Source organism: Microcaecilia unicolor, chromosome 6 (genome assembly GCF_901765095.1).
Source record: "Microcaecilia unicolor chromosome 6, aMicUni1.1, whole genome shotgun sequence".
Classification (NCBI taxonomy): Eukaryota; Metazoa; Chordata; class Amphibia; order Gymnophiona; family Siphonopidae; genus Microcaecilia; species Microcaecilia unicolor.
In genome coordinates, this window is record NC_044036.1 from 134,048,972 (window position 1) to 134,075,402 (window position 26,431).

Consider the following 26,431-nt stretch of genomic DNA (forward strand, 5'->3'; position numbering starts at 1 on the left):
AGGCGCGGCTGCGGACAGCCTAGAACGGGGCCCTCTCCCTCCTCAGGCGGTGCCCGAGGCAGCTCGGGGGCCTGGCGCAGCGGGTGACGTCAGTGCGCGCGCCGAGCGCTGTTTGGTGCTGCTGTTGCTGCTGCTGCTGTGAATGGAGGAGGCCGGAGGCGGCGTGGAGGGCGCGGGGACGGGAAAAGCCGCGTGTGAGCAGCGCCGAGGCCGGGCCCAGCCATGTCCTACTGCCGGCAGGAAGGTGCGGGTTTGAAGGGCGCGAGAGGAGGGAGTCTCTGTCGGGGAACACAAAAGAGCAGAGACCCAGTCCCGGGGCAGGGGGGGTCGGGGGGCTCCAGAGGGATGAGCCCAGAATGGCACAGGAAAGTACGTTCAGGGAAGCAGGACGTTGGTGTGAGCTGCAAGAATTATTTTATAGAATATTCAGTGCAGGTTTAGAAACATGTTGCTATTGTTATTCTATTCAATGACCTCTGCACGGTTCTGCACTTTAAATACAACGTGGGTATCACAACAGTCACCGTAAAGGCAAAAACAGGCCACCTGAATAAAGGTATATGTAAGGAGTCGCTTATAGCTTTTTATATTGACAGCGCTGTAGTTTTGTATAATGTGAACATACATTTATTTTATTCTTTTCCATATTTAGGTAAGGACAAAATCATCTTTGTGACCAAAGAGGACCATGAAACACCAAGCAGTGCTGAACTAATAGCAGATGACCCCAATGACCCTTATGAAGACCAAGGTCAGTGACTTTTTAAAAATATAGGAAAATGCCACAACGCCTTTTATTCTCTTTACCAGTAATTTTTTTTCAACTTTGAAACTTAGGTGCCTCTAGAAAGAATAAATAAATTAACCTATTAATATTCAATTCTGTTTGTAACATCAATGTCACTAATGGTGAAGGGGAAATAATCACTTTTTAGAATATTAATGGTTTTGCCAGGGAGGTACTCTGAAATCTGCTAAATGAGTAATCTTTTTAAAAAATAATTGTTCATGTATCTTTTCTTCAATGTTCTAGTGCTTCACATTCTCTTTTGGTAAATGCTAGTAGGAGCTTATTACATGAGAAACAGTCACAGAAGGTTGATCACTCCTGGTATTAATGGCGTGTGAGGATATTCCTCTGTCACACCACTCGCTTTGTAATGCTGGTTCACGTGAGAGATGTGATATACTTGTCATTTTTTTATTATTTGCATGTGGTGTGAATTTTTGAAGACATTTTTTAAAATAGCAATTTTCAATATACATCCAAGAATTACATGTACAGAAAAAGAAAAGTGATCAGGAAATAAACACGTATCCACGTGTAAGAGAGAGAAAAAAAATATTTTTGCTTTTCACTCAACTCCTCTATATTGGTAGGATCAGAGTTTAAGCAATTTACTAAAAACAAATATATATACTCCATAAGGCAAACACTATCTAGTCTGAACAAATAGTCTACTAACATACATAAGGCTAACCTTCAACTTGACCAGTTACAGAAGGAAGAGAAAGAACACCAAGAGGCTGCTTTGAAGATATAAAACTTGTCAGATGAGTAGGTTCAAAGAACACATAACGCACCGACTGGTACTTAATCACACATTTACATGGAAACTTTAAAAAGAATAATTTAAAATATTCCCCATGCCCACTTTTTTTTTTGTACCTTATAATTGGAGAAGATTAATCTGATTGGGGGAAGGTACTTTAAGCAACCCCCTTTATGGCCCATCTGGTGGCTTTCGTAGGAAGATAGATATGTCTGGATTAAATGAAAAAGAGCTGCTGGTCTGCTCACCTGCAGCATGGAATCTATAGGTAATTTATCATTCCCCTAGTCTGGGCAGAAGACTAACACACGTGCTGGGACATGATATAGCCAAGTAGGAGTGGCCTAGTGGTTAGGGCGGTGGACTTTGGTCCTGAGGAACTGAGTTCGATTCCCACTTCAGGCACAGGCAGCTCCTTGTGACTCTGGGCAAGTCACTTAACCCTCCATTGCCCCATGTAAGCAGCATTGAGCCTGCCATGAGTGGGAAAATGTGGGGTACAAATGTAACAAAAAAAAAAGTATATTTGCTGTTCTCAACCTCTACAAAGAAATCAGGCGTGAGCTTGTAGCTGAAGGTCTCACCTCTAGAGGGCAGTATTTGAATGTATTTCAGCATGATCTAAAGAGCAGGTTGGCACTTCAGTTAGAAGTAGCCTGCATAGCAGTTGGCCTGTGTTTTTATTTCAGTTCAGAGAATATTTTATATCTTGGCTGTAACAGCTAATTGCACTAGCAAGTTAAAGCAAGATGAAAATTGAGCAGGTTTTGGATCTGCATAGTGCTTGATGCTTAAAAGTAAATATGGACGACAGAGGTCATCAGCGCCATAGTAGCGCCCGCATTTATTTCCGTAGCATATTCGGAGAGTCCTGGAGCGTGGGAGCAAACGAGCGTGCAGATGAACAGCACATGTAAGATGCTAATGTAGTCAAGCGCATGTTAATGAAGTCATTTTGCATTCCTTCAGAAAAGAGCACCTGAAACAAAACCTCCCTACCGCTGCAAAAAAAAAAAAAAGGCTGGTCCAAGCAGGTGTTAGGCCATGATTCTCATGCTTTGCTCATGAATCTTTCTGCAAAATCTGTTGGTTTTGATTACTTTTGGAAGCAGAAGGATGCCCCCGTTCAAGCCCTTAAGCGCTGGTTGTGAGAAACAGCAGACCCAAGCAAAAACACACATTGGCGTCTGTTTCCTGCGTCTAAATTTAAAGCATCCAAGCTACAAATAAAAACACTTTTATTTAGGCTGCAGAAAACACGGCAATGTATGCTTCATGTTTGGGTTTTACCAGGAGCATTCGCATAGGAGCTGAGCTTACCGTGGAACTCTTCGCATGTACAATCCTTCTGCCAAACTCCCTAATGCTCAATGCTATGAGCATGCCTATATTTGCATCTCATTAACGTTGAGCTTTAGGGTGGTGTTCTTCTGTGCTGTTCGGAACAGTGCCAGAGATTTGAGCATCCAGGCCTTGTGGTGTCAGTGAATGTGGCTACATCCAGCCCCCTCTGTTCATTGTTATGTTAATCCCAAAATGAAAGTGGTGGGATTTGTGAAGCGTTTTAACATCAAAGTTAAACTGAGTAGTAGTTTATGCCTTAGGTAAAATTTGGGAAACTTTGGAGTTCTTTGTTTAGCCATAAAATAGTTGCAGGACAGACAGCAGCAGAAGCTTTTCTCAGAAACTGTAATCTACTGTAGACCAAATACAACAGAAACAGTAGTGGAGGTGTTCCACACCCTGCCCCTGCTAGAGAGAGACACTTTCCTGCCACTGAAGAGGTACAACACAGGTGGCAGCAGAACAAATTGTTTCCTGATGCTTTACTGTTCAGTTCATTATCATCTCAGTCAGTGGCGTATAATGGGATTTGGTAGGAATGGGGTCTTCAAATCCAGTCCTTGAGATCCACAACCCAGCCTGGCTTTCAGGATTTCTACAATAAATATGTATGAGATCTATTTGCATTCACTGCTTCATTACATGCAAATAGATCTTTATACATATTGTGGAAATCCTGAAAACCAGTCTTGAGTTGTGGATTTGATGACTCCTGTGGTAGGAGGTACATATGAGAGACAGTGATGTGCTGACAGTACTTTGAAGATAAAATTTCTGTTAGAGTGAAAGTTGAAATAGTACTTAACAGGTACACAGTTATTTGGCCAACTGGTTATGCTTGTTCATAAAGCAGGTTTTATGAGAGTTCAGTCTTAGGGGTTGAGCTGTCACATTACTTGCATTATTTTCTATTACTGAATTTAAGAGACTGTTAAAACCACACTTATTTATGGAAGCCTGTGTCATATCAGTAAAAAGAGTGTTTAGTATACTGCTGTCTGTTTTTGCAGATCAGCCAGCTTTGTATATATAACTTATTCCCTTATTTATAATCTAGTAGGGCAATTAGCTAGCTTGTGTCTTCTTGGTTTTCTCACATACCATAGACGATCTTGCTTAGCCCTAGTAATGGGCCATAAATTTTGACAAGTGTCTGTTTGTTTCATACAGACTCTGAATTCAAACACAAACATTTTCAGTGAAGGACAAGTATGAGTGATAAGTATTCGAGGGAGGGAGATTACAAAGAGCAAATGATGGATAATTGGGAAAAATACAAAAAAAAAGCAGAATTATGTGAAGGTGACCTTAGAGGTCAGAGTTGAAGAATACCAGATAATAGAGAAACTATAAGGCATTAAGTGATTGGACAAAATTAGGCTTCAGTAATCTGACAAGCACATCTTGTGGCAGTCAGATTTTGTTAAGCTTCCAAAGGAAACACAAAGAGAGAGAGAGAGAGATTTATTTTCTTTATACTGAAATTTGGACTGATATAAATAAGAATTCAATTTTCTGTAATACTGGGATAAAGGAATTTTTATTGTAACCAATTAGTTACTACTTCCATTAAAGGCCTGGTTGAAGAGCCAAGCTTTCACATGCTTCCTGAAGTAGAGATAGTCTTGTGTTAAGCGGAGCCTTTCAGGCAGTGCATTCCAGAATGTGGCAGCTACTCCAGGGAAGGCATGCTTGCGAGTATTGCATTGTAGTGTGGTGGAATTCATTACCTGAGATATTCATTATTGGTAAAAGAAAACCGGATAAATAACTGAGGCTGGTGTATGACTGAATTTTCTCATCTCTTCCTGTGTAGGACTGATTTTACCAAATGGAGATATCAATTGGAACTGTCCCTGCCTTGGTGGAATGGCCAGTGGTCCTTGTGGGGAACAATTTAAGTCGGCCTTCTCCTGTTTCCACTACAGCAGTGAGGAGATAAAAGGCTCAGACTGTGTGGAACAATTCCGAGCCATGCAGGAGTGCATGCAGAAATACCCAGACCTTTACCCCCAGGATGATGAAGAAGACAAAGAGAGCAACAATTCAGAGATACCGTCACCACCAAGAGAGGACACCCCAGGTGAAGAAAAGGCATTTAGCTAATGAACCGGAGGGGGACGGCAGCCATCCCCAAACCTTATACTCCCAGTACGCCACAAACAATGTTTGAGCCTTCAAAAAATGCCTGGTTTCCCTCTTCAATTGTGCCCTACGAAGTAATAGATTGAGTGGGCATGTATATTGACCCTGCATTATCTCATAGTAAAGCTGCACTAGAGCTAAAAAAAATTGCAAACAGGTCTCTACAGTAGAGAGAGAGAATTTTAGAGGCCCCACAGAGCCCTTTAGCCATTTTTCTCTTTTGATCACCTGTATATGCTTATGGTACTTTGCGAATACCTACAGCAAATCTAATGTTGCAATGAATGCTGAGCAGATGCTTTTTTTTTTTTTTGCTTTTTTTCACTCTGACAGATTAGGATTCTCGTTTTCAAAGCACATAGACTTAGGGGCATTTTTACTAAGCAGCGGTCAGCTAGCAGAAATATTCAAAAAATATTTCCACAGGTGGTAACCTGCAGTAATCGGGCAGCGTTACGCAGTACCGGGTTAGCATGGGAGCTTTTTCTGCCATCTCAGTGGGTGGCGATAAGTGATTCCCCACCCCCAAACACGGGTCACACAGTAAGAGCAATCTTACGCATGGCCATGTTTATTTTTTGTCCTTTTTACCTGCTGTGGATAAAGGGCCTCAGCCTGCAGCAAGAACAGCCCCCACTTCTAGCCCAGGGCCTTTTTTATCGCAGCTTAGTAAAAGGGTCCCTTAGATAGTAAGCTATGTAGCTTTGTAAGTCTAAATACTTTGAAAATGAGCCTCTAGATGTAGTATTTTCTTAAATGTGTAACATACAGGGAAATATCAAAAGTTCAGATCTACATAAGACAGGCTTTTTAGAAATAAACTTGTACTGTTTAATTGGAAACGGGAAGCTTCAGTGGATTGTTTCAGGGATGTCTGGTCTCTTAACTGTAGATATCTGAGATCAGTGATGATCAAAATCTGTTGTTGCTATTGAGTGGCTCAGAGGAGACGAGTTAGTCTTCTTTAAGTCCAGTGTCCAATGGGCAGCTTTCCACACTGCTGAAAACCACATTTAGACTGGCTCCATAGCCAGTGTGCGTGGTATAAAGGCTGAGGGCTGAGTAGGACCTTGAGCACTGACTCCATCTCTCCCCAGAAACGGTCTGCTGGAGAAGGGCAGTCTGTGGAGGACGAATGCACTGAACCACATCTGCTGTAACTGCTCTGCTACATCTGTGTACATCTTTTAGCTCTTGTTGGTAAAGGTTTAAAAATAAATGAATTTATTACTAATCTTGCACCTTTTTGTTTTCTTGATGAAATGGAAAATATACTAATGTAATTGTGAACCTAAATCTGATTTAAGAGTATCTAACTTTTATGAGCCTCTTCATCAGAAAGGATGATTCTGGGAATTTGCAGTAGTGAGTGTGGGGGACCTTTAACCCCACTTTCATTGACTCTTTGTTACGGCATGTTTGAACCATGTACTGTAGCTTCCCTTTGAGACTTGAAATAATGCTGTAATATGGAGTGTCATTGAAAGAAGGAAGAGAGGGCCGGATGTATCTAGCAATTTTCCATTAGCTGCAAAGAAGAGAATTCCACCCTTCTCCTGTGCTTTTGGTGCACGTTATTAAAAACAGTTTTACTTAACATCTCATATTTTTTGTTGTGAGGATTATTTTCTATCATGTTCTGAACGTAAGGGTAGCCATAATGGGTCAGATTCTGTATATGGCACCTTAAAAATCCGTGCAGTAAACATTTCCGCCTAAGCATATTCTATAAGCAATGTTTAGGCACGGTGTATAGATTATGCTAGTCGATATCCCAGCACTTAAAACTATATGTGCCCATTTACACCAGCGAAAATATGCGTAAATCTCCGCACATAGATTTACGCTCACTGGGCCATATTCTATAACTATACACGTAATTTTGAAATGCCCATAGCCACGCCCCTTTTGAACTGCGCACATTAGAATTTAGGTACAGTTCATTACGGAATCCGCTTAGCGAGTTATACGTGTAAATTCTAATTTATTGCCAATTAGTGCTCATTTCTTAAGTGTTAAATACACTGATTGGCTTGTTAAGCGCATTGTTATAGAATACATCTGGATTTCTAGGCATGCTATATAGAATCTGGCAGACTGTGTCAGACCAATGGTCCATCCAGCCCAATATCCTGCTACGAATCCCAGGGCAAGCAGTAGTTCCCCTCATGTCTATCTCGATAGCAGACTATGGACTTTTCTCTAGGAGCTTATCCAAACCTTTTTTTTTTTTTTTTTTTTTTTAATGTGTAGAAGTAACATAGTAGATGACAGCAGAAAAAGACCTGCACGGTCCATCCAGTCTGCCCAACAAGATAAACTCACATGTGCTACTTTTTGTGTATACCTTACCTTGATTTGTACCTGTCCTTTTCAGGGCACAGACCGTATAAGTCTGCCCAGCACTATCCCCGCCTCCAAACCACCAGTCCCGCCTCCCACCACCGGCTCTGGCACAGACCGTACAAGTCTGCCCAGCACCATCTCCGTCTCCTGCCACCGGCTTTGCCACCCAATCTCGTCTAAGCTTTTTAGGATCCATTCCTTCTGAGCAGGATTCCTTTATGTTTATCCCACGCATGTTTGAATTCCGTTACCGTTTTCGTTTCCACCACCTCCCGCGGGAGGGCATTCCAAGCATCCACTACTCTCTCCATGAAAAAATACTTCCTGACATTTTTCTTGAGTCTGCCCCCCTTCAATCTCATTTCATGTCCTCTTGTTCTACTGCCTTCGCATCTCCAGAAAAGGTTAGTTTGCAGATTAATACCTTTCAAATATTTGAACGTCTGCATCATATCACCCCTGTTTCTCCTTTCCTCCAGAGTATACGTGTTCAGGTCCGCAGTCTCTTCTCATACATCTTGTAACACAAATCCCATACCATTCTCATAGCTTTTCTTTGCACCGCTTCAATTCTTTTTACATCCTTAGCAAGATACGGCCTCCAGAACTGAACACAATACTCCAGGTGGGGCCTCACCAACGACTTATACAGGAGCATCAACACCCCCTTCTGCTGGTCACACCTCTCTCTATATAGCCTAACAACCTTCTAGCTAGGGCCACCGCCTTGTCATACTTTCGTCGCCTTCAAATCCTCAGATACTATCACCCCAAGATCCCTCTCCCCATCCGTACCTATCAGACTCTCCCCGCCTAACACATACGTCTCCCGTGGATTTCTACTCCCTAAGTGCATCACTTTGCATTTCTTCGCATTGAATTTTAATTGCCAAACCTTAGACCATTCTTCTAGCTTCCGTAGGTCCTTTTTCATGTTTTCCACTCCCTCCGGGGTGTCCACTCTGTTACAGATCTTAGTATCATCTGCAAATAGGCAAACTTTACCTTCTAACTCTTCGGCAATGTCACTCACAAATATATTCAACAGAATCGCCCCAGCACCGATCTTTGAGGCACTCCACTACTCACCTTTCGCTCCTCCGAGCGAATTCCATTCACCACCACCCTCTGGAGTCTGTCCGTCAACCAGTTCCTAATCCAGTTCACCACTTCGGGTCCTATCTTCAGCCCATCCAGTTTATTTAAGAGCCTCCTGTGGGGAACAGTGTCAAAAGCTTTGCTGAAATCTAAGTAGATTGTGTCCATAGCTCGTCCCTGATTCAATTCTCCTGTCACCCAATCAAAGAATTCAATGAGATTCGTTTGGCACGATTTCCCTTTGGTAAAACCATGTTGTCTCGGATCTTGCAACTTATTGGCTTCCAGGAAATTCACTATCCTTTCCTTCAGCATCGCTTCCATTACTTTTCCAATAACCGAAGTGAGGCTTACCAGCCTGTAGTTTCCAGCTTCTTCCCTATCACCACTTTTGTGAAGAGGGACCACATCCGCCGTTCTCCAATCCCTCGGAACCTCTCCCGTCTGCAAGGATATATTAAACAAATCTTTAAGAGGACCCGCCCCCGCCAGAACCTCTCTGAGCTCCCTCAATATCCTAGGGTGGATCCCATCCGGTCCCATGGCTTTGTCCACCTTTAGCTTTTCAAGTTGTTCATACACACTCTCTTCCGTGAACGGTGCTCTATCCACTTCAATCTCATTTGTACGTTTTCCAGTCCATCGCGGTCCTTCTCCAGGATTTTCTTCTGTGAAAACAGAACAGAAGTATCTATTTAGCAAATGTGCTTTTTCTTCATCATTATCCACATAGCGGTTCGCAGTATCTTTTAGTCTCACAATTCCCTTTTTAGTCATTCTCCTTTCACTAATATACCTGAAGAAAATTTTGCCACCCCTCCTTACATTTCTAGTCTTTATTAACGTTCATTAAAGACATTACAAATTCAAAGCACACATGGCCACCATACTTTGAAAATACAACGCAAGAATGAACCAGATGAATACAAGCAATAGTACAAAGTAAACTCCACAAAATATATGACTCAATGCAATAGAATAAGTGTTAGGAGTACCTCTAATATTTATAATAAGGTTTTCAAGTAAGAACGACCAACCCAAAGAAAGAAGAGAAAAGAACCCCCCCCCCCCCCAATCCCCCACCAGCATATCAGCACGAACAATGAGATACAAAGGGTTCCCAGATAGCTTCCTACTTGGGCAAAGATTTGCAGCATATGGCCCAAATATACCAGAGCTTGTTTAACCACCGTACCAAAGAAGGAACCTAGGGAGACTTCCAATAAGCAGCCAGGATGACCATAGCAGCCGACATAGCAAATAAGGACTGGGCTGTAGTAAGGCAAGGGGGCTTTTTTGGCAAAAGAAAAAATTCCGGAGACCACTTAATAGGCTTTGAGAGCCAACTCTGAAGTCTATGCTGGATAGCTTTCCAAAAAGCCTGCGCCTTAACACAGGACCACCAAAGATGGCCCATAGTCCCCTTCTGTCCACAGTCCCTCCAGCATAACAGAGATACCTTTGGGAACATATGGTAAAGGTGCGCCGGTGTCAAATACCACCTATATAACACTTTAACAGCGTTGTCCTTAAAGGGAACAGAGATAGAGATCTTAGACAAAGCGTATTCCATAAAGTCCCACTCATCACCCAATGTCATTCCCAACTCCTGGTGCCAGCGCAAACAGTGCTTGACAGGGGTCTGCAACTGCCTACGTTGATAGGTATATAAACACAGTAAACATAGTAGATGACAGTGGAATGGGGGGGGGGGGGGAAATTAAAAGAGATTTTGTTATACATTCAAGTTTTCATGTACAGTTCCCAAGGGTGGGTTCGGAGAATATTGGAGGGTTATTGTACAAAATGGTTTTGATTTGTACTGCTGTTTGAGATATATTTCAATAAACTTTACAAATATTAAAAAAAAAAAAAAAAAAAACATAGTAGATGACGGCAGAAAAAGACCTGCACGGTCCATCCAGTCTGCCCAAGAAGATAAATTCATATGTGCTACTTTTTTGTTTGTACTGTTCTCTTCAGTGCACAGACCGTATAAGTCTGGCCAGCCCTATCCCCGCCTTCCAACCACCAGCTCTGGCACAGACCCTATAAGTCTGCCCAGCACTATCCCCGCCTCCCAACTACCAGTCCCGCCTCCCACCACCAGCTCTGGCACAGACCGTATAAGTCTGCCCAGCACTATCCCCGCCTCCCAACCACCAGCCCCAGCACAGACCATATAAGTCTGCCCAGCACTAGCCCTGCCTCCCAACCACCAGCTCTGCCACCCATTCTAGGCTAAGCTCCTGAGGATCCCTTCCTTCTGCACAGGATTCCTTTATGTTTATCCCACGCATGTTTGAATTCCGTTACCGTTTTCATCACCACCTCCCGTGGGAGGGCATTCCAAGCATCCACCACCCTCTCCGTGAAAAAATACTTCCTAACATTCTTCTTGAGTCTGCCCCCCTTCAATTTCATTTCATGCCCTCTCGTTCTACCGCCTTCCCATCTCCGGAAAAGGTTTGTTTGCGGATTAATACCTTTCAAATATTTGAACGTCTGTATCATATCACCCCTGTTTCTTCTTTCCTCCAGGGTATACATGTTCAGGTCCGCAAGTCTCTCCTCATACGTCTTGTAACGCAAATCCCATACCATCCTCGTAGCTTTTCTTTGCACCGCTTCAATTCTTTTTACATCCTTAGCAAGATACGGCCTCCAAAACTGAACACAATACTCCAGGTGGGGCCTCACCAACGACTTGTACAGGGGCATCAACACCTCTTTACTTCTGCTGGTCACACCTCTACACAGCCTAGTATCCTAGCTACGGCCATCGCCTTCAGATCCTCAGATACTATCACCCCAAGATCCCTCTCCCCATCCATACCTAGCAGACTCTCACCGCCTAACACATACGCCTCTCTTGGATTTCTACTCCCTAAGTGCATCACTTTGCATTTCTTCGCACTGAATTTTAATTGCCAAATCTTAGACCATTCTTCTAGCTTTTTCAGATCCTTTTTCATGTTTTCCACTCCCTCCGGGCTGTCCACTGTGTTACAAATCTTAGTATCATCCGCAAATAGGCAAACTTTACCTTCTAACCCTTCGGCAATGTCACTCACAAATATATTGAACAGAATCGGCCTCAGGACCGATCCCTGAGGTAATAAGACCCCTCATTCCCTTAGAGTCCTCACACAAGTCTTCTAAAAAGGAATCGTCTCGAATGACCCTTGCCTTTATATCAACAGCCGAAAGAAAGTGTTTAACTTGAGTATATGCATATAAATCTTTAGGAGAAATTGCAAAGGTATCAGCCAAAGTATTTAGTGAAATGAGTCTCTTCATCAAAAAATTGACCCCATGTCTCAAGACCAGCAGAAAACCAATTTGAAAATGGCCCAGGCTCGAGACCTGGTGGGAAGAGAGGGCTATTTGTCACTGGTGTAAGTTTGGAGAGGACCCGGTCAGGCTTGGCAAACTGTCCCAATAATAAAAAGTTGTCAAAACCGACGGACAGGCATCTCCACCGAAAGAGCGGAGTCGATGAGGGAGCCACATGGATGAATGCAAAGGACATGCCCCCACCGATGCCTGCTCCAACACAATCTCAACGCTTTTGAGAGCTCGCGTGAAACCACTCAATAGCAGCCTGAACCTGAGCAGCTTTATAATACCAATACACATTCGGAACACCCAGCCCGCCCTTTTTCTGATCTCGATACAGCAACATTATAGAGAGCAGAGGTCTCTTGTTAGACCACATAAAACAAAGAAAGTGATTTTGGAGACCCGAAAGGAAATTTCGTGAAAGACGGAGAGGGAGAACCTGAAAGAGATACATCAAACATGGCACCACATTCATTTTCAGGGTCGCTATCCGTCCAAACCAGGATAACTCAATGGAGCCCCAAGCCTCCAGATCTCTATATAATTCCCTCAAGAGGGGCATTTAATTCGCCGAAAATAAATCAGACAAGTTCTTGGTAAGAAGAATCCCCAAATACTTAATACCATGGGTTACCCACCGAAAATGGAAAGCCTGCTGTAAAGATTGTAGCATCAGACATGGGATCCCAATAGCCATGGCTTCTGGTTTTGACATATTGAGCTTAAATCCCAATACAGAAGAATATTCCGCCAAAAGCTTAATTAAGTTAGGCATCAAGAGTAACAGTTTAGTTAAGGGGAGAGCAAGATATCATCAGCAAACATAGCCAACTTATATTCCTGCCCCCCTACCTCGATGAGTATGCATGAGAGAGATTTGCATGTCCTATCTCCATTGTATGCAACTTTGTCTCATGCATGTTCACAGAACCTGGTGGGCTGTCAAAGTTTCACTTCTTGTTTCTAGGGAGTCCTAGCCTCTGACATGTTAGCAATGAGATGTGTGTGAAACTAACTGTGATGAGTACTTTGTGGTAATGACCAGAAGTGAGATGTTTGCTTTTTGTTCATACTTTCCAGCATCTGTGTGATTGCTTGTGAAAGGTAAAATCATGACATGGTGCTCTGAGAACTTAGGGCTTTCATTCAGTCCGTGCATTATATATCTTGATTATGAAAGGCAAAATATTGCATTGAGTAGGTTAGACTGACCTCAGCTCTTTCACCATTAGCTCTGCTAAACATTTGGGATCAAAGCCTTCACTTAGAGGAGGGAAGCCGAGTCAAGTGTATAACATAACCGTACTCTCCCATCTGCGTCTGGGTAAACGGTGGATTTTGCTAACTGCACCATCACACTCCCCTGTTGTGCCTGGCCAGTCACCACTGACAACTGATCACTGGTCCCATCTGCTGACTTAGACTGCTTTTTCCTCAAATGTGACTCAAGCTGTCAGGACACGTTAAGAACATGCTCCATGTACAGGGACACAGGCTCCGGCTGCACTTTCACATGTGCAGAAGGACACCGCACCTGGATTTTACTGGTCCTGATGTAGCAGGGCTTGCAAGGAAAAAAAAAAAAAGCAATTCAAAGGATTCCCAAATCTCGTCTTAAATGGCGGATGAAAGTGGGATGATTTATCTATGTTTATCTGCACCACTCAGCACTGAGATGATCATAAATTGGAAGAAGAGGGACAAGGATCAGCTCCTGTTGTGCTGCATGACAAAAAGCTTCAGGAGCTGAGATCTCAGGATGGGTGAATCCTGCATCTTGAGCCTTTCACCTGCAGACATTCAGCACAGGATCGGAAGGGTTAAATGACTTCTGTCTCACAGTGCAACAATACAAATGAATGGGTGGGGGGGGGGCAACATATAAATCATTTCTTCAGTTCACTTCTTTTCATGTCTCCCAATTCTGAGGTCTGCCCTTGCTTAGCAGGCATCTTCACTTTTCTGTACATGCTTCTGTTTCACCTTCTTTTTCCCCCATCCTCTGTCACTTTCGCTCTTGGCTGTGGATTGTTTAAATTAAAAGCACAGTTTGGGTTTTTCCTCAGCGCCACCTGCTGAACGGGGTGGGTACTGGTAGCAGAGAGCCAGGGAATGGGAGAGGTAGTGCTTGTAGCTGCACCAGATCCCGCTCTGTTTGCAGGTTTTGTTCAGATGGGAGCAATTCTTCCCTCCCTGGGTCTGGAATACAGTGAGAAATGGAGGAGAGGAGTCCACTGCGACTGACAACCGAGGCACAAAATAAAGAAATAAGTTGACAAATTAAAGCTCTCAGTGCCAGAACTGGTCCAAGGTTGGTCGTGTCCTATATAAAATGTTAATCTTGCACCCCAGCCCTCCCCTCTCCTGCAATCCTACATCTCGCATCTCTTCCCCACCATAGTCCAGTATCTTCCTGTCCCCCACCAACTGTGGATCAGTAACCCCCCTATGTCACCCCACTGGCAGTCCAGCAGCTCGTTTCCCTTCCCTGTCATTTGCCATTGTTGTGCTGCTGCTGCTGCAGCCACTATAGGCCAATATTTGAACATGCATGGGGGTGCCAAATACAATACACATTACCCATCCATGAAGGAACTGCTCAATATTGGGGCGCTGAGCACCCACTGGAACCCAAAGAACTTGCTCCTATGGCTGCCACAGGGATGATGGGGAAGCAGGAACCAGCGGGGGGGGGGGGGGGGGCTCAGCACAGGTTCCCTGCAGACTGCCACATCCTCTGCCACTCAATAACAGCTAGTCTGCTGGAGTGAGGGACACACGGCAGGCCTTCAACGCACACGTGGCCCCTCTTCCTTGTGTAGCTGCAGGTTTGTCTGTTGATTCCTGAAGTTCTGTTGGCTGCTGATTGGGAGAAGAAATGTAATACTTGCACTGCTGCCCCCTGTATCACTGCCCCCCCCCCCCCCACCCTAGTTGTCTAATGGAAGCGCTGTCCCTGCTTACTTCCTTATAACAATGCACAGAAGACAGTCCTGTCCAGAGCTCAAAAAGTGGATCTGCTCCTCCAGTGCCAGGGCCAGTTGACTGGGCTTAGCTGCAGTTAATCATTGAAGAAGAAGCAAACAGTATCTTTTGTCAAAGATTAATTTGGGGACCCTGTTCAGCCAATAGGGTGTGGGGTGGTAGCACTATTTGCTGCATCCCTGTGGTTTCCCATTAGGCTGTCTCCCACCTGGATCCATTGGATGTTGTGAGTCTCCTGTGTAGCTAGACAGGGCCCATCACTGTGTTCTTTATCTCATGTTCTTTGCTGGTAACAGACATGGAAAGCCTGAAGGAGATGTGTAGGGGGCTTCCCCTGGATCCTCTGCCGGAGAACAGAGGGAGAGACAGCAGGGTTCCTCATGCGCCTGCCAGGACACCGAAGCTCAGCTCGGAGGAAAAGAAGGTAAAGCAGGACCTGCCCTCCACTACTGTATGCATCCAACTGTATGTCAGACTTCTCCAGTGCAGCCTGTCCACAATTCCAGGAATAACATGTATAGAATGTTTGTACGTTTGGGAAGCTTGCCAGGTGCCCTTGGCCTGGATTGGCCGCTATCGTGGATAGGATGCTGGGCTCGATGGACCCTTGGTCTTTTCCCAGTGTGGCATTACTTGTGTCCTAACACACTCTCACTATAGATCAAGCAATAGGGCCTGCAGAGCTGAGAGCTACACGTCTCCTTCTGCAGGCTCCTCACATCCTGGCTTTAGCTTGTATTGTGTGGCTTCCCTCAGTAAATCTGAGTGACAAACATTGTATTGCTTGCCCTGGTGCTGAGACAAACCAGGTACAGGGGAGGTGGGGGACAGACAGGGACAGCTAAGTTATATGCAGGTATTTTCTCCATCTCTAGTGGGCTCACAGTCTCTTTTGTACCTGGGGCAATGAAGGGTTGGGTGATTTGCCCAGGGTCACAAGGAGCTGCAGTGGGATTCAAACCCCAGGTTCTCAGCCCCTCCACTAGCCATTAGGCTACTCCTCCACACCACAATGTTATGGGTGTCTAACGTGGAAGCAAGTTTTGGACATACACTAACTGTGGAAAGCCTCGAGTAGACATCAGTGCACAGTACATGTAAATCCCATGCTAATGAAGGTATTATCTATTCAGTGCCAATGCAGAGAGACCAGAAGGCTGAGGGCAATGCTGAATTTTAATGGAAGGTCTGAGGAGGAGTAACAGGTTCACTCATTCTGCGGGTCAGTGCTAGTGCGAATTTTATGCCTGTTTCTTCTCTTTAACTTTTTCTGGCTGTGTGGAAGAGTCTACTGGGACAAAGAAATGCTGGACTATTGACAAGTTGTTTATGTGCAGAATAGCATTCCAGGTATTGTAAAAATATTTTGTTTATTTCTTAGGATTTATTTACTGCCTTTTTGAAGGCATTCACTCAAGGCTGTGTACAGCAAGAATAAGTCAAACATAAGCAATAGCCAATTACAGCAGTAAAAATATTCAAATAACAAAACAAAATATGGCAATAGTAAACTATTTACAAGGTCATAGGGTGTAAGCAAAGATGGAGCATTTAGAAAAGGTAGAGTGGCAGGAATTAAGGGGACTGATTTAAAGAAAGTTGCACATGAGGTCAGAAAGGTGCTTGAATATTCTCAGCTAGGGTATGAGTAGGTAAGCCTGTCCTGCTATCGTATGTGCAGCCAGTTTCACTCCTTGTGAATGTGTGACTTTATTTCTTCCATTTAAGGCCTGGATGAAGAACTGAGCTGTCACCTGCACAGAATAGCATTCCAGCATGTGCATGCATGTATCTGCCTGCACATAGTAACATAGTAGATGACGGCAGAGAAAGACCTGCACGGCCCATCCAGTCTGCCCAACAAGATAAACTCATATGTACTACTTTATGTGTATACCCAACCTTGATTTGCATCTGCCATTTTCAGGGCACAGACCATAGAAGTCTGCCCAGCACTAGCCCCGCCTCCCACCACCGGTGCTGCCACCCAATCTCCGCTAAGCTTCTGAGGATCCATTCCTTCTGAACAGGATTCCTTATAGAATCCAGCCCCATATGTGCTCACTTTCAAACTTGTTCCTGCTGCAAAACCAAGGATCCTAATTGACCTGTGGTTCTCTCCACTCTTCCGCACCACTAAGCCTGTTTTGTGCTTATCTCAAGCTTTTTTTTCAATTACTTTGGCATTTGTCTGTTGTCCCAGAGTGGATTAATCATTAGTGCTAGATTGTGAAACTCAGCCTTATTTAATGGAATTCTGGAAATCAGAAATCTAAGAAATTATGCCATGTTTTGATATGTCACATTTCACAGTTTACTTTTACTTAATATACTGCAAATATTAACAAATCTAAGTGGTTTACAATAAAAACAGTCCCTGGAGAGGAATAGGAAGATCAAATATAAGGCAGCCTAAGGTTGTAATCATTTTTATTTAAAATAAGTGAGAAAAAGCCAAAGGATTAATTAATTATATCTAAGATACGATAGAAGAAATGTAAAGAATAATTACAAGGTGTGAGATTGCTGTAAGGGAGCAGCACTTAGTATGAAGTATAAATGAATCTAATTTTGTGTCTGAAAATGGGCCCTTTCTCTGGAATTATAACCTTTCTCCTTTTTCCCTTCTCATTCTCTTGTATCTTGAGCTTGACTTTTTCAACATAATGTGTATCGGCTTAATGTTCAATGTTTAGTGAACTGCTGTGTTTCAAACAGTCTAAGCAGCCCATTTTCAAAGCACTTAGACTTACAATGTTCCATAGCAGGGGCATAGCCAGTTTGGGTTCAGGCCTACCCAGCAGTGGAGCACCTTCGTCAAAACGGCAGCGGAGGGAGCAGGCTGAGCTCCGATCCTGCATCTGCTTCCCAGACGCTGCCTACCGCCGCCACGATCCTGCATCTACCTCCCTCTGTCTCAGCAGCAGCGGACCAGCGGTAGCGATTCATGCTGCCTCCTGCTTCTAACCCGGAAGCATCTCCTCTGCCGCGTCCTGCCCCCATTATTACAACTTCCTGTTTCTGCTGGGGCAGGACGCGGGTGCACGGCAGAGGAGACGCTTCCGGGTTAGAACGAAGCAGGAGGCAGCATGAATTGCTACCGCTGGACCGCTGCTGCTGAGACATAGGGAGATAGATGCAGGATCGTGGCGGCGGTGCAGACAATGAAGGCGTGTTGTTGCCATGCCAGAGAAAATGCTGAGGTACACCTGCAGGGCTACCAGGCTATGGGCAGGGGGATAATACTGGATCCGGGGTTGGAGAAAAGGGAGAGAGACGCAGGACAAAGGGGGGGGGGTAGTTTTAGGAGGCCCACCCATCCTAACTGTGAGCCCACCCAAAATGATAGGTCTGGCTACGCCACTGTTCCATAGGTTACCATTAGTATCTTTGTAAGTCTAAGTGCTTTGAAAATACACCTCCATGACTGCGGGTTACCAAAGAATGTCTTCATGTGCTTGTCATTATAGCTCAGAAGAAAGGAATGCAGTGGCGTTCCTAGGGGGGCGGACACCCGTGGCGGCAAAAGAGCCCCCCCCAGGTGCATGCCGCTGGGGGGAGTGCCGCAGCGCGCGCCTGCTGCGAGTTTACTAACTTTGCTCGTTCGCTGCAGCGAACGAGAGAAGTTAGCGAACTCTCACAGCAGGCGCGCACCGCAGCACCCCCCAGCGGCATGCACCCGGGGAGGACCGCCCCCACCCCCCCCCCCACCCCCTTGGTACGCCACTGAAGGAATGCACTTGGTATTTCAGGTGATGCTTTTTAAGGGGACGTTTTCTTTAAGCACTTTGCTATTCATTACAAAATGTGGGAAGGTCCTTTATAAATACAGTAGGGACTGGAAATTTAGAAAGTTACTATCCAGGCATGTTTCTAATCTGCTCGATCTCTCCTCTTCCCTTTCTATGGCTTGGTCTCTTTCTGTTGCAAACACTGATGATGTTTTACCTTCCACCTCCCAGTATATAAGTAAACTTTGTGGGGAACAAATTAGATTTCCCACCCAACTTCTTCGATTTGGAAAATCAGGTGAGCTGGGAGCCAGTAGATTCGAGAAAAGGGTTGCAACTGACTCGTTTATCCTCATAGCCACTATATTGTTCAGGAACCCAGGTGTTCATTACCCCATTGGACTGCCTGTTTGCATTTCAATATTGTAATGCCATATATGTGGGTATTAAAATCTCACTCCTTAAAAAATTACAAACAGCACAAAATACCGCTGCCCACCTTGTATGCAGTGCTCTTCGCTTTGAGAAGGCTTCCCCACTCTTGTTAAAACTTCAGTGGCTTCGCAAAAAATTCAAGGATCACCTTTAAAATATGCGTGACTGTTTACCAAATCGTATATGGTTTATCACCCTCCTACATGCAACAACTCATTGATTTACCTTCACATAATACAGTGAAAACATGTAGAGAATACATCACACTCCATTATCCAAACTGCAAAGGTCTTTCTTATAAATCAATCCTTCCTTGCAGGCTTCACATATCAAGAGTACCAAACATTGGAATTCTCTACCCAAGCAATTAAGATACTTAGAAGATTATCTGAGATTCCATAAATAACTAAAGGCTTTTCTATTAAGTATATATCTTATCAAAAGACAATTTCTATTATTATGACGATGTCTATATATTAACCATGTCACCCTAGCTACTCCATACTATCCTAGTCTTCCCTTCCCCATCCTTCCTTCATCATACCCATCCCTATTTCCTTATCTATCTTCATTACTCCTTCCCATGTTAATTCACACATACTCAAAGCATTCTATTATTATGTTACATTATAGTTCGTAATATTCTTCTTAATGAATCTAATAATTGTAATTCTGTTTATTATGTAAGCCGCATTGTACCTGCTTCTGTGGGAAAGTGCGGGGTACAAATGTAATAATAACAAAAAAATAAACTAATGTTGCCATCAGGGACAGACTGACCATTGGGACAATAGGGCAGGGCCCATAAGAGTAAGGGGCCCACTGTGTCCTACCTAATGTAATCACTTTTGTTAGGTGGTTGGGGACCTATGACCCTATTTGCCTGAGGGCCCAGTTCACTGTCAGTTCGCCCCTGGTTGCCGCCTCTGTTGTTTGTTTCAACATAACCGATACTCTAGCCTAGCTTCATGACATAAGTACATAAGTAATGCCATACTGGGAAAAGACCAAAGGTCCATTGAGCCCAGCATCCTGTCCCCGACAGCGGCCAATCCAGGCCAAGGGCACCTGGCAAGCTACCCAAACGTACAAACATTTTATACATGTTATTTCCGAAATTGTGGATTTTTCCCAAGTCTATTTAGTAGTGGTTTATGGACTTGTCCTTTAGGAAACCGTCCAACCCCTTTTTAAACTCTGCCAAGCTAACCGCCTTCACTACGTTCTCCGGCAACGAATTCCAGAGTTTAATTATGGGTTGGGTGAAGAAAATTTTCTCCTATTTGTTTTAAATTTACTACACTGTAGTTTCATCGCATGCCCCCTAGTCCTAGTATTTTTGGAAAGCGTGAACATAGTAACATAGTAACATAGTAGATGACGGCAGAAAAAGACCTGCATGGTCCATCTAGTCTGCCCAAGACAAACTCATATGTGTATACCTTACCTTGAATTTGTACCTGTCCTTTTCAGGGCACAGACCATATAAGTCTGCCCAGCAGTATTTCCCGCCTCCCAACCACCAGGCCCGCCTCCCATCACCGGCTCTGGTACAGACCGTATAAGTCTGCCCTCCCCTATCCTCGCCTCCCAACCACCACCCCCTCTTCCCCCCAACTGCTCCGCCACCCAATTTCAGCTAAGCTTCTGAGGATCCATTCCTTCTGCACAGGATTCCTCTATGCATATCCCACGCATGTTTGAACTCCGTTACCGTTTTCATCTCCACCACCTCCCGCGGGAGGGCATTCCAAGCGTCCACCACCCTCTCCGTGAAAAAATACTTCCTGACATCTTTCCTGAGTCTGCCCCCCTTCGATCTCATTTCATGTCCTTTCGTTCTACCGCCTTCCTATCTCCGGAAAAGATTCGTTTGCAGATTAATACCTTTCAAATATTTGAACGTCTGTATCATATCACCCCTGTTCCTCCTTTCCTCCAGGGTGTACATGTTCAGGTCAGCAAGCCTCTCTTCATACGTCTTGGAACGTAAATCCCATACCATCCTCGTAGCTTTTCTTTGCACCGCTTCCATTTTTTTAACATCCTTCGCAAGATACGGCCTCCAAAACTGAACACAATACTCCAGGTGGGACCTCACCAACATCTTATACAGGGGCATTAAAACCTCTTTTCTTCTGCTGGTAACTCCTCTCTCTATACAGCCTAGCAATCTTCTAGCTACTGCCACCGCCTTGTCGCACTGTTTCGTCGCCTTCAGGTCCTCAGATACTATCACCCCAAGATCCCTCTCCCCGTCCGTGGCTATCAGACTCTCCCCGCCTAACACATACGTCTCCCTTGGATTTCTACTCCCTAAGTGCATCACTTTGCATTTCTTCGCATTGAATTTTAATTGCCAAACGTTAGACCATTCTTCTAGCTTCTTCAGATCTTTTTTCATGTTTTCCACACCCTCCGGGGTGTCCACTCTGTTGGAAATCTTGGTGTCATCCGCAAAAAGGCAAACTTTACCTTGTAACCCTTCGGCAATGTCACTCACAAATATATTGAACAGAATCGGCCCCAGCACCGATCCCTGAGGCACTCCACTACTCACCTTTCCCTCCTCCGAGCGAACTCCATTCACCACCACCCTCTGGCGTCTGTCTGTCAACCAGTTCCTAATCCAGTTCACCACTTCGGGTCCTATCTTCAGGCCGTCTAGTTTATTTAAGAGCCTCCTGTGGGGAACCGTGTCGAAAGCCTTGCTGAAATCTAAGTAGATGACGTCCATAGCACATCCTTGATTTAATTCTCCTGTCACCCAGTCAAAGAATTCAATGAGATTCGTTTGGCACGATTTCCCTTTGGTGAAACCATGTTGTCTCGGATCTTGCAACTTATTGGCTTCCAGGAAATTCACTATCCTTTCCTTCAGCATGGCTTCCATTACTTTTCCAATAACCGAAGTGAGGCTTACCGGCCTGTAGTTTCCAGCTTCTTCCCTATCCCCACTTTTGTGAAGAGGGACCACCTCCGCTGTTCTCCAATCCCTCGGAACCTCTCCCGTCTCCAAGGATTTATTAAACAAGTCTTTAAGAGGACCCGCCAGAACCTCTCTGAGCTCCCTCAGTATTCTGGGGTGGATCCCGTCCGGCCCTATGGCTTTGTCCACCTTTAGCTTTCCAAGTTGTTGATACACACTCTCTTCTGTGAATGGCGCTCTATCCACCTCATTCTCAGGTGTACTTTTGCTAGTCCCTCTCGGTCCTTCCCCAGGGTTTTCTTCAGTGAAAACAGAACAAAAGTATCTATTTAGCAAATTGGCTTTTTCTTCATCATTTTCTACATAGCGTTTTGTTGTATCTTTTAGTCTCACAATTCCCTTTATAGTCTTTCTCCTTTCACTAATATACCTGAAGAAGTTTTTGTCTCCCCTCCTTACATTTCTAGCCATTTGTTCTTCCGTTTGCGCCTTCGCCAGACGTACCTCTCTCTTGGCTTCTTTCAGTTTCATCCGGTATTCCTCCCCATGTTCCTCCTCTTGAGATTTTCTATATTTCTGGAACGCTAACTCTTTAATCTTTATTTTCTTAGCCACTTGCTTTGAGAACCATATCGGTTTCCTTTTTCTCTTGCTTTTATTTACTCTCCTTACATACAGATGATTCACATCCACCTGTTCCACTCCACTCATTATTTTATATACCTCTATCATGACAAACACACAATTATTCCTAATATGTTAAAATGTTATCAATAATTATCTGACTGTATTATATTTTTGATGTTTTTTTTCTTGAATGTAAGCCACATTGAACCTGAGTTTGTTTGGAATAATGTGGGATACAAATGTCATAATAATTTCAGTGCCAGCAAAATGACTGCACACTTCTTAATTTTACTGGTAAAAGAAATATAATTCTGTTTTTATCTGATCTCTGGATTTGCACAGTTGGTTGACACCAGCTCTCATTATTATATAAGCTGATTGATGCTGGGTTTTCATTGGTAATGTCTATTTTTGCTTGTTGTTATCTTTTGTCTTTTGTATTTTTGTGGTGTGTGAATATTGTGCATTGCTGATAACCTACAGAGATGCAGTATAAAAAGTAAGATCAAAATAAACCAAGAGAATGGTAGTTGCTGGTAATGATGGCTTTGAAGACCTGGGGAGCTGTCTACAAGGATGTTCTGACACTGCAGCTCATTCTTACTTTCTAATTTGTGTTGTATTTCTGATTTTTCTTTTATAACCAGCAATGTCCCTATTATTTTAGGGTTTCATTTTTCAACACACTGAGAGATAAAACCTAATTTTGCCTGAAAAGCTGATATTAGGGAAACATCTAACAAATATACACATAGGTTTAGTTATCATATTGGTCTTTGAGAAAACTGGCTTCAGTTTTGCAATGTGATACCTTTTATTGGTCCAGCAGAAGAACAGTGAAAGAGGCCCTTAACATCATTGGATAATGCTGATGTTTGATCCTTGAGGGGGATTATCATGGCCCCCATTAGAGTGGCTTAAGACAGAGATTTGCAGACTAATATCTGCAGCTATTCTTGGGGTCCTCTGAAGGCCAAGAACCTTGTGCATTTGGTGGAGGGAGAGGCCCACCTTTCTTGGCAGATCAATAAATTACTACTTTTGGCCGTTTTAAGAGCTTAAATTCTCTCTCCTTTTGCAGCTGGCGTTACAGAACTCCTTGCGTTACTTTCCACCTAAGTTCCATAAGCAACTAGCCCAAGAATTTGCTGCAGAGCTCAGAGATTATGGCCACATTTACATGTACCGGTTCTGTCCAGACATTGAGATGAGGTAAGATCCAGGTGCACTGTGTAAGTAGAAACCTCTTCAGTTGTGTATGTCGCTTTCATCAGGGGTTCATTTTAATCATACTGCTGAAAAAAATGTTGTTCTCACCATTGACTTTAGTGTTGCAGAGATAAGAGAAAAGTCTTCCTGACAGCTGCAAACTTCACTTTTCAGAATTCTTAAGTACCTGTCCAGTAAGAGCACCAAGTCCCCGATGCAGCCACTCACTGCATCCTATATAGGGCGATATAGAAGTACTTGCCTCAGTTCACAATGTCTGTGTTTTCCTTTTGAAAAAAGAAAGCCATCAAGGACACAGTGCTTTTAAATCCCATGCTAGTGAAGATATAGCTATTTAGAGCTGATGCAGAGAAGTTCACAGGAGTCCGATCTGCTGAGCGCAATGCTGGGTTTTAATGCAGCGTCTGAGGAGGAGTAAAGGGTTAGCTCATTCTTCAGGGATTAACATCGGCTTGAAATGAAACAGGAAATTGCAATGGCATTTTTTATTTTGTTTCTAAAATGAAATTTGAAAAAAAGAAAAACAAAAAAGTCAAAACTACTTTGTGCTTTTGTTTAAAAAAAATGGCCATGCCATGAAAAAATGTGCATTTTGGGAATTGGAAGCATCTGATTTGATTAATTGTTCCTGGTTATATTCATAATTATTGTCTGAGTAATTTTGCCTCCTTATTCCCACATGAACATTAAAACATAAGAATAGCCATACTTGGATAGAAGGAAGGTCCATCAAGCCCAGTATCCTGTTTCCAACAGGGGCCAATCCAGGTCAAAAGCACCTGGCAGGATCCCAGAAGAGTAAAACACATTTTATGCTGCTTGTCCCAAGTCCATCTTAATAATGACTTATGGACTTTTAGGAAATTGTCCAAATCTTTTTTAAACCTTGGGAGAAACCAAACATTACATTGCAGCTGAGTTGAACACTTTTGGGAATGAATTGTGCTGAATCGAGCTGAAAAGAGAGGGATTTTCTATTTCTTCATGTGTGAGAGGTTGAAAACTGATTTTGAACATAAACAAGATGGAAGTCAGTACCCAAGTGTGGGCATGAACCCAGCATGTTCCAGTGGCGTAGCTATGTGGGGCCATGGGTGCCTGGGCCCCCCCAAAATTTGCTCTGGGACCCTGGTATGGCTGGCGGGGGTCCCTAACCCCTGCCAGCTGAAGCCTTCATCCAGCGCTGATCTCCGTTCTGGACGTGAGGGGAAGAGAGAGCAGGGCAGGCAATGAGGTGGCGCTGGAGATCAGCGCTGGACGAAGGCTTCAGCTGGTGGGGGTTGGGGACCCCCGCCAGCCAAGATGTACAGTGGCAGCAGTGGGTGGGGAGTGGCAGGGTGGCGAGGCGGCGAAAAGGGGTGGCGGCGGGGCGACAGACCAAAATGTGCCCCCCCCCCCCACCTTTGGCTCTGGCCCCCTCCCACCTTCAGGTCTGGCTGCGCCCCTGGCATGTTCAGTATCTCTGATGTTGGGCCTTGGCATCTGTGTAAACCACCATGAGCTGAAAGAATGCAGTCACTTCTGTTAAAAAGGGTTGAGTCATTCTGCTGGACAGCTTTCCCCAGAGCTGCGTAATCAGATGCTTTCCAGCTTGTTTTATAGCGCATTGAGCTGGGAATCTCCACTTCCTCATTTGAGCCTCCTTTCTCTTGGAAGCAACTTCTTTGGGCAGTGGCAGTATGATACTTTATTCATGCTTACCCAGGTTTATCAATCCTGTCTCTCTTCTCTTTCTGTATAAAATGCTCTTTTCATTCTCTTTAATGGTTATAAACTTGTGTGTGTTGCAGAGCTTATCCGATTGGTGCGTACCCCTGCAAGACCAAGCAAGCTGCTGCTATAATGCACATGATCATGAACAACTTGGACCCCGCAGTAGCCCAGGTAGTAGATGCTAAAATCTTACATAAACATAAGATCATAAGAATAGCCATACGGGGTCAGACCAATGGGCCATCTAGCCCAGTGTCCTGCTTCCAGTAGTGGCCAATCCAGGTCACGAGTATGTGGCAGAATCCCAAAGAGCAGCAACATTTCATGCGGAATCCCAAAGAGTAGCAACATTCCATGCTATAAATCCCAGGACAAGCAGTAGCTTCCCCATGTCTGTCTCAATAGCAGACTATGGACTTTTCCTCCAGGAACTTGTCCTAACCTCTTTTTAAACCTAGATACGCTCAACGCTGTTACCACATCCTCTAGCACCGAGTTCCAGAGCTTAACTGTTCTTTGAGTGAAAAAAATATTTCCTTCTATTTGTTTTAAAATTATTTTAATGTAATTTCATTGAGTGTCCCCTGGTCTTTGTGCTTTTTAAAAGAGTGAAAAGGTGATTCACTTCTACCCGTTCTACACCACTCAGGATTTTATAGACCTCAGTCATACCCCTCCTCAGCTGGAACACATTCAGCTTTCATTTCCAACTACTTTCAAGGTTTCCCCTATTTTATCTGCCCGCCCCCATCGCTCCAACTATCCCAGGGACCTTCTCCCATTGCAGTTCTATTTTAAAACATGACTAACCTGTACTTCAAATCTGGCTGAGACTCCCTCACCCCCTTTACAGCATCTCCAATGCCAAACATCCTGGGGATCAGAAGTCAGATCCCCTCAAAGCAACATATAGTACAAAACTTTGTGCCTTGCAGGAAAAGTGCATTAACTTG

The 26,431-nt window shown here is 44.1% G+C and overlaps 2 protein-coding genes across 3 annotated transcripts in view; both read left to right on the forward strand.

The window, feature by feature from the left end:
- Positions 1 to 83: 83 nt before the first annotated feature.
- Positions 84 to 5,425, forward strand: CHCHD4 (coiled-coil-helix-coiled-coil-helix domain containing 4). Its single transcript, XM_030205728.1, has 3 exons — positions 84 to 244; positions 653 to 751; positions 4,714 to 5,425. The coding sequence occupies exons 1-3, from the start codon at positions 223 to 225 to the stop codon at positions 5,001 to 5,003; spliced, it is 411 nt and encodes a 136-aa protein (XP_030061588.1). The 5' UTR covers positions 84 to 222; the 3' UTR covers positions 5,004 to 5,425.
- Positions 5,426 to 14,992: 9,567 nt separating this feature from the next.
- The window catches only part of UROC1 (urocanate hydratase 1), a 57,154-nt gene continuing 45,715 nt past the window's right edge, over positions 14,993 to 26,431 (forward strand). For both annotated transcript variants that reach the window (XR_003942575.1, XM_030207387.1), the window contains exons 1-3: positions 14,993 to 15,237; positions 23,617 to 23,747; positions 25,556 to 25,649. Coding sequence is in view for 1 of the 2 variants with exons in the window: in XM_030207387.1 (XP_030063247.1) it covers positions 15,112 to 15,237; positions 23,617 to 23,747; positions 25,556 to 25,649 (351 nt within the window). In the remaining variant the exon portion in view is untranslated. The remainder of the gene's footprint in view (positions 15,238 to 23,616; positions 23,748 to 25,555; positions 25,650 to 26,431) is intronic.

What these genes read in the sequence shown, in the direction of transcription:
- CHCHD4 (XM_030205728.1), top strand. Translation starts at nt 223, where the DNA reads ATGTCCTACTGCCGGCAGGAAG. An exon ending in GTCCTACTGCCGGCAGGAAG is followed by an intron (nt 245 to 652) that starts GTGCGGGTTTGA and finishes TTCCATATTTAG; the next exon opens with GTAAGGACAAAATCATCTTT. An exon ending in TGACCCTTATGAAGACCAAG is followed by an intron (nt 752 to 4,713) that starts GTCAGTGACTTT and finishes CTTCCTGTGTAG; the next exon opens with GACTGATTTTACCAAATGGA.